At 43.0% G+C, this 8,740-nt stretch overlaps 1 protein-coding gene across 1 annotated transcript in view; it reads left to right on the forward strand.

The window, feature by feature from the left end:
• Window positions 1-7,827, forward strand: part of Frrs1 (ferric chelate reductase 1) — a 31,804-nt gene extending 23,977 nt beyond the window's left edge. Inside the window, exons 8-12 of the mRNA XM_028757284.1 lie at window positions 340-487; window positions 3,983-4,096; window positions 5,266-5,381; window positions 7,658-7,744; window positions 7,801-7,827. Coding sequence (XP_028613117.1) covers window positions 340-487; window positions 3,983-4,096; window positions 5,266-5,381; window positions 7,658-7,744; window positions 7,801-7,827 — 492 coding nt within the window. The remainder of the gene's footprint in view (window positions 1-339; window positions 488-3,982; window positions 4,097-5,265; window positions 5,382-7,657; window positions 7,745-7,800) is intronic.
• Window positions 7,828-8,740: the final 913 nt, after the last annotated feature.

Raw genomic sequence — 8,740 nt, forward strand, 5'->3', positions numbered from 1 at the left:
TTTTCCTTCAGCATTTCTGTGCTGTAATGGTGGCTAGTCAGGTTAGCATATCAGCTAGATTTTCTAACCTGGGAAGAGGAAATTTTATGAAATTCTGTGAAATTCTGGCTCAGAGTGAAAAAAATACTTGCCAAGTGGCATAAAGATAAACTGGAATATTACTACTACTACTAAATCTTGGTATTCTTTGAAGGAGAAAACCAAGGAAGAGCCCTGAATTTGAACATGCTCCTCCAACATTAGAGAAAGCAAATGGAACAGGTCAGGGCTTTGAGCATGTCTGATTTTGAGCACATCTTTGAAAAGGGTTGTGAAGCCCCTTTGTGTGTTTGTTTGTAGGGAACTCTCGAGGATATGGCCTGGAGGCTGGCAGACGGAGTCATACAATGCTCATTCAGAAGAAACATCACCCTTCCTGAGGTTAAGAACAGATTTGTGCTGAATGAAAGCTACTACATATTCTTTGCGGAAGGCGCAGCTCACGATGGTGAGCACTTGGGTTAAATCTACCTTTGTACATTACTGTGTTCCCCCTTCCTTTCCTTTCGCCTTTGCAGGTATCTCCACAGTTGCTCATTTTAAGGGATGGAAGGGGTTCTCTTTGATTTCATGTTACGTCTCTGCCTTTGTTTCTCTGAACGCTACACAGAATGTCAGCCAGTCACAAAGCATTGTTTGTCATTTCAATGGCCCCTACTTTGTACAATGAATTTGGACCAGAATCATAAGTGCCTTGTAAGAAGCATGTATGTCTGTGGGCTTTGCTGAGTTCCTAGGAACGGTGCCTTTGGATCGTTGTAAGAAATACCAGCTCGAGGGGTACAATCCATCCAATCTGGATCTGGGCTCCATAGACTTGAGCTTCTGCAGGAGGCAGGGAGGAGGTGGAGTTACAGCCCTGGCAGCAGATTCACACTCGAAGGGGGTTGTGCCTGGTTGCTCCTCAGCTGTGTCATTTCCTATCTTGCATCTTCTTAAGTAAAGTGGAAACCATGTGATTCTAGTACACTATAGGAATCTGAATGAGTAGTCTTAGTTTTTTCTTTTGTTATGTTTTGAGACAGAGACTCACTATATAGCCCTGACTGTCCTGCAACTCTCTCTAGTCCAGGTTGGCCTTGAACTAATAGAGATTCTTCCCATCTCTGCCTATCCAGAGCTAGGATTAAAGGCATGCGCCACCATGTTTATTTAGCCTCATTTTCATTTTCTTAGACTGTATCTTCCGTATTAACACCTTTGCCACCTTGTTTATTATTAACATTCATTATGACACTTCTTTTATCTGTGGTCAGAATGTCCAAGCACTTAATTGATCCTAATGACATTTCCATCCTGATTTCTAGGTTACTGATTAAGTTTGCTTCTCTATTGCTCCAGGCAAAAGCACCCTGGGGAGGGTAAGGGTGAAAGGTTGGGTTTAACTAGTTACTGTGCATCATCCAGAGGATCCAAGGGCAGAGCGTGAGGGATAAACTGAAGCAAAGACCTTGGAGGAACACTCCTTACTGGCTTGCTTCCTCTGCCTTGATCTCAGCTGCTTAAATATCCCAGGACTACTTGCCTAGAGGTGGCACCGCCCACAGTGGGCTGGGCCCTACCTCATCAATCATTAATCAAGAAAAAGACCCATAGACATGTTCAAAGGCCAATCATATGGTGGCAATTCCTCAGCTGAGGTTCCTTCTTTACAGGTGACTTCAGTTTGTGTTAAGTTGCTAAAGAACTAACTAGCACAGTTATATTTTGTTGTCTTAACTAAACCACAAATGATCACTTCTTTACTTTGATTGCTTGCATCTGGATGTTTTAAACTGTCTTCATCGGTAACGATCTCCAAGAATACTTGTGCTTTTAGTTTCTGTTTCCTATTTAAACCAACAGCTTAAAAAAATAGGGTTGTATCTGTCTTGGCTAGTTTCCCTCTTTTTATTTTTTTCACTTTGTTATACAGATGGTATAACCTGTATCCTTCATAGATTTTTAAAAGTTATATTAGACTATATTAGACATATAGTTTATTCGGTTATCATTATTATTGTGTGTGTGTGCAGTTGTACACAGTCTGTGGTGCTCTTGTGGAGGTCAGAGGACAATAACCTTGCTGAGTCAGTTCTCTCCTCCAGCGTATCAGGTTTGCACTGCGAGCACCTTTACCTGCTGAGACCTCTCCCAAGGCCCATCCTGTTGACATTACTGTGATATAGTCTGTTGCCTGATAGCTATCATCTGTTTACAACAAAAGTTTATATATCTATTTTAAAGTTTCTTAACTATTTTTGTACTTGCATAGTTTTATAAAACCATGTTTGTATGTCATGTAATTTATTCTATTCTAGCGATGGGTATTTATTTATTTTTTATTTTAAGCAATATAGAAATGTAGCTATAAATATTCTTCTGCATATATTTTTGGTTCAAAATCCTTATGCAGAGAAAGAGGCAGAAAGCTTGTAAGATCCAGAGGAGGTGGATGATGCTAAGGAAACAGTGTCTTTTAGACACAACAGTACTGACGCAGACAGGAACTCACAGAGACGATGACAGCATGCGCAGGGCCTGCACAGGTTCAAGCCAGACAAAAATCTCAGCAAGGAGAAGAGGCGGTGGACATGGAGCCCTGTTTCTAACCAAGAAGCTGTTTGCAGTTGATCCTGCTGGGAAAGGGGAAATAGGGCTTCTCCAATGCAGTGGCCCTCGGTATATTAACCAGATGCCAGGGTTTAGAAGTTATTCTGTCTGTAGAGTGAACGCATACACACATTTATGCAGACACTTGGAATAATCCTGTATTTTCCCGACTTAGTTTTATGTACAACAAATGGTAATAAAACACAAAAATAAGGCCAGATATGGTGGCAGATGCCTTTAACCCCAGCACTAAAGAGGTAGAGGCAGGTGGATTTCTATGAGTTCAAGGCCAGCCTGATCTACATAGTGGGCTACATAGTGAGACTCTATCTCAAACGAATAAACAGCCAACCAACCAAACAACAAACACAACAACAACAACAAAAAGAAAAAAAAGAGAGGAAAAAAAGGATAATATTTTCTCATTTTCTTTTTGCTTTTCCTTTCTTCTTTTTGGTTATGGCTTTTGAAGATACTGTAGCCTTGGCTCTTCTAGAATACATTCTGTAGACCAGGCTGGCCTTGAACTGAGATATCTGTGTGCCAAGTGCTGCCTATTAGACTTTTTTTTTTTTTGAGTGGGCTTTGCATTCGTAGGTGCCTGTGAACCATATCTGTGTTGGTATCCTGAGAAGTTTAGAAAAGGGTGTCAGATACCAGATCCTCTCTTAACCACCGAGCCAACCATCCAGACCTTTCTTTATGTCACTGTTATTTGACATTTTGATTTGTCACTCAAACCCAGCCTTAACTGACCGTCTGCCAAATCCTATATCCTCAACATACCTTTTGTAGTTGTCTTCCCGGCCCAGGATGCGCTAGCATATCCTAGGAGTTTAGAATACAGGCTGGAGAGATGGGTCAGTGGTTAAGAGCACTGACTGCTCTTCCAGAGGACCTGAGTTCAATTCCCAGCAACCACATGGTGGCTCACAACCATCTCTAATATGTGATCTGATGCCCTCTACTGGTGTGTCTGAAGACAGTGACTCATATATATAAAGTAAATGAATCTTTAAAAAAAAATTTAGAATGCAGGCATGGTGAGAAAGGCTTGTAGCTTTAAAATACACCTGCCAGTGTCTGAGAATTACACAGTGACTTATCATCGGATATTGTTTCGATACCATTTAACCCCTAATAGAGCACACTGTTTCTTGGCACTATACTTTTCCATCCCCAGCCCTTGTTTTGATTCATCTCCCTGTCGGCTAAATTATTTCTTTAATTTTCAGGAAGGCCATGTGTTCTCATGTATGTTGCTACATGACGTTTACACGTGAATGCCAACTATTCCTATTTGGTTATTTGCATTACTGTGACACGTTTTCTTTCTGTGTCTACTTCTCAGGTCGAATTTTCAGGCACTCTCAGCAACCTTTGATAACATATGAAAAATATGACGTGACAGGCCCTCCAAAGAACGTAGGGGGATCCCGCTCTTCACCCCTTTTAAAGGCTCACGGTAAGTTAACGGAACATCGTTATTATATTTTGTAGAGTACGCTAGCCAATGAGCAGGTGTCGGCTGGATAAGGAGCAGTGGCAGGCGTCGCTTAGCAAATTTTCATGACTATTACCATTGAAGATTAACATTTTCAGGTCTGAATGTTTGCTGATTTTTATTAAAAGGGGAAAGGAAATTTAATTCAGTGGTATTAAACCAACAGTGGAAAATTTAAATTCATCCATCTCTAGTTACAGCATTGCTCTAGTTATTCCTAGCACCAGCTAAGGTTGTGTGTTAGTGGATTAATTTAATGTTTATAAATTCTTCATTTTTGTTTTTTTAATTAATAAATGCTAATTTAAAAAGTGGTCTGTGGTTTTGGTTGTTCAGCTGTAACAGTAGTTCTAATGACAAATGTGGTTTCACTCTTCGGAGCCTGATGACGTGTCAGTATTTGGGCATAGGATGTAGTCAGTGTGTTGCTTAGGTTATGGGTATTTGGGTGGGGAGTGTCACCAAGCTAAGAGAGTCGTTGCTTGGACAAAAGGCTCTCAGATGCTTTGATTCTACCAATGAAAGTTGATCCTACGTGCAAAATGCCCTGGCTTACTGTTGAAAGGTAGGATTTAAGGGAAACACACTGTCACCTATACTGTTACAAAATATTAACCTATTGAGGATTTTCTTACCATCTCTTTATAATCTCCAGCCATCCCCATGGCGGTGGCTTCCCATGATTTCTGTCACAGCTCACCTTGAAAGCCACTTTGCTGTCTTTCGTTTTGCTGTTCGGAGTAAGAAAGCCGCAGACAGCCTGCTAGAGGATGATGGTTAAGAACGTGGTTGCTGTAGCTGAGCTCTTTGAGTCCTCTGTGCCTTTGTTTCCCCATCCATCCAAATGGGAATAGGAATAAAGACTCATAAGACTGTGGCAAAGACAGACTGACTAATACATGTAAAGCACTCGGGGTGCCTGGTACCTGCTAGGGCTATGCCCTTGCTGGTTGTTAGTATGATAAGACCTATGCTATATAGTGGATTTTTAGATGGGGGTGGGGGGGGTCATATTTCTATCACCTTAATGTCCTTCACTGGCTGTTTATATTTTCTGATCACTGCCTTGACCACGGGTGCAGCAGCTTTCCACTATGTAACGGGAATCACTGCATCTCTCCCTCCTGTAGGTGCCTTAATGTTTGTGGCATGGATGACCACAGTCAGCATAGGAGTCCTGGTTGCCAGGTTCTTCAGATCTGTTTGGTCAAAAGCTTTCATCCTTGGAGAAGCAGCTTGGTTTCAGGTAGGTGGCCAGAAAGCTGAAAGCAGTCTCCATCTTGTTCAGTCATCGCAACATGAAGTTTTGGGGCTTTTTTTGGGTTTGGTTTTTCGAGACAGGGTTTCTCTGTGTAGCCCTGGCTGTCCTGGACTCACTCTGTAGACCAGGCTAGCCTCGAACTCAGAAATCCGCCTGCCTCTGCCTCCCAAGTGCTGGGATTAAAGGTGTGCGCCACCACCGCCCGGCTGTTTTGGGGCTTTTGATTTGTACATTATTTATTTCCTCTGTGTGTGTGTGTGTGTGTGTGTGTGCGCGTGCGCGCGTGCTCGTGTGTGCGTGCCTGTGCGCTGTATGTGTGCACATAGTGTTTGTGTGGAAGTCAGAGAACAACTTTTGAGAGTCAGTTTTCTCCTACCACGTGGTTTCTAGGATCAAACTCAGGTCACCGTGCTTCCCAGCAAATCCATTTAGCCGCTAAGCCATCTTGCTGGCCCATGTGTGCTTGTCATTTTCTTTTCTCAATGACAGCTATTGTCGGCCTTAGATCCCTTCTCCCCTTAGTCTCCTAACCAACTGAGAGCTGACGCAGGGTTACTTACGGAAGTGTGGCTTTTCGAGGGGTGGACTGAATCTGGGAATGCATCAGGGCCAAATGATCCTTCCTTGCCCCGAGGCTGGTAGTGAGAAGCTGGGAAAGATACTGCACTAAGTCAGTTTGAGTCAAGGGGGCTGGAACACAGAAGAAAGACACCGTGGTGCTCACGGCATGCCCATCCTCTGCTTGGTGTGCCCGTGAGAACTGGACTCTCCCCTTTTAACAGTCAAGATCAGCTGATTGTGTGTTGGGGGGAGAAACTGGAAGAGCTCTTATCCACTAAGCCTTCCTGTGGATGGGAGGACGGGGTCCTATAGAACACAGCGAGGCTCAACAAGAACCTTTCACAGGAAGGTTGGAGCAGCCTTTTCTTTATGGGCTGTAGATTATGGATACTTGCATATGTACTGAGCCATCAGTGAGGATGTGCCATGAGAGTGCAGATGCCTGGATCGAGGGAAAATGGAGGACGTGTTGCCTTTCTCTTCTTCGTTATCAGGATACATACAAATAATTTTATAATTATTTTTGTATGAGTGTTTTGCTTGCATGTAAGTCTGCATCACGTTATGGGCCTGAAAAAGCCAGAAGAGGGCATCGGATCCCTTAGAACTGGGGTTATAGATAGTTGTGAGTCATCATGTGGGTGCTGGGAATTGAACCTGGGTCCTCTGCAAGAGCAACCAGTACCGTAAGCATCAAAGTCATTGCTCCAGCCTCTTATTCTCTTTTTTTGCTATGTGTCGTCCCTGCCTGTGAGCTCTCTCATGCCTCCTCCTCACATGGTTCTTCTCTCTCTTCTTCCTGTCTGCTCCAGAGATTTTGCAGCTGGAAGACCACACCTTTTCTCACTCCAACTTTTCTACCGTCTTTAGTTTTAAAATTATTTGTTTATTTATGTGTGTATGTGTGCATGTGTGCACGCAGGGTCGTGATGTGTGCGTATGAGAGGGTGTGCCAATGAGAGGGTGTGCCATAGTGAGCTTGGGGAGGTCGGAGGGCACTTTTGTGGAATTGATGCTCTCTTGTTACAAAGCAAGTGGGCTTTGTGTGTGAGGCAGCCGTTCCTGCTGCTGGGAGAACACAGAACCTACTAGGAATGGAATTCACATCATCAGGCTCGTGAAGCCGTCTTGTCTATCCTTCTTATGTTCTTAAACATACAATACTGATGAGTGCGTATGATAGGTACAGTGACATTCACACATATAGGGTAACTTTTTCCTGGAATGATTTTGTCTCACACCAGTTGTCCAGTACATAACAGTGCCCATTCTCACTCTTAATACTCTCTTGATTTTCCACAAAGAATTATATATTCCAATATAGTTTTCATTTTATTTTTCTTTGACTATACCACAAGCCCTGCAGGGAACAGTGTCTTTTGTTTCCTTTCTGTCTTTCTGCACATGGCATAGCACTCTGCATGGTGACAGAGCTAAATGCCTGCCTTCAGAAGGAAGAGAAGGTCTCGGCAAGTAAGCGTGAGATATTTGTTCCTGCCACCGTGAGTAGGGAAAGCCTTAGTGAGTCCTTTTGAATGGTGAGGTTACAGTTCTGAGTTTTCTTTAGCTTAACGGTCTATGACATTTCATCTTTACTGCTGTGATGTGAGTTGAACGTGTACCTTCAGTGACTCTTCCATGCCCCGCTGTGACAGTGGCTGTCTTTGAGTGTCTTTTCACCCTGCCATCTCCTCTTGCAGGTGCATCGGACGCTCATGGTTGCTACCTCTGTGCTCACCTGCATTGCTTTTGTTTTGCCTTTTGTGTACCGAGGAGGCTGGAGTCGGGTAAGTACACCTTCAACTGGATGTTTCCCTGTAAATCTGCTTTGATGTCAAAGCAGATTGCTGTTATGCTCAGAGGTGGATAATGAGACGTTTATGTGTGTATCCTTCCCTTTCTCCCTGTTTTTGAGTTATCTGATGACTTCACCTGGTTGGGGAGCGGGAATGTAGGGAGACCATGAATACAGATTACTTGGTACTGTGTTTTTAGGCTGCATTACATTTTACGCATTCCTTTAGTATGTTTTCCTTATAGAAGGTTGAAAATATGTTAAAAAGTATGATGTCTAAGATTTTGTTTTTGTTATTTTAGTGGTGTGTATGTGTATGTATGTGGATCTATGTAACTCACACACCAGGGCAAGCATATGATTGTGAGCTGCCTGGTGTGGGTACTGGGAACTGAACTGGGGTCCTCTGGGAGAGCAGTGAGCACTCTTAACTGCTGCGCCATCACTCCAGCCCAAGTGTGATGTCCAAGAAATATGATCAGTTAAATCTCTTATGGTTATTATTAAGCTAATAGACATCGCATCTCTATTATATGATCAGTTTCCTTATATACGGTATTACTAATAAATTAATTATACTTATATCACTTCTCCCTCCTTCTTTTTCTTTCCTTCAGCTCTTCCCATGTCTCCTCCCTCCAACTCTTTGTGTTTTCCCTCACTCTGCAAATTCAGTCTCTGTTTGTGTGATTATTATTCTCTACCCCTTCTCTCTCCCATACATGCACACACACACACATACACATACACACACACACACACACACACACTACACACATACACACACCATACACATACAGATACACAACACACACACACATACACATACAGACACACTATACACACACACACACACACACACATATACACCACACATACACACCACACACATATACACACACCATCCACACCACACACACACACACTACACACACACAGAGACACACTACACACACCATCCACACCACACACACACACACTACACACA

This window comes from Grammomys surdaster, unplaced genomic scaffold, assembly GCF_004785775.1.
Source record: "Grammomys surdaster isolate TR1022 unplaced genomic scaffold, NIH_TR_1.0 126158, whole genome shotgun sequence".
Lineage (NCBI taxonomy): Eukaryota > Metazoa > Chordata > Mammalia > Rodentia > Muridae > Grammomys > Grammomys surdaster.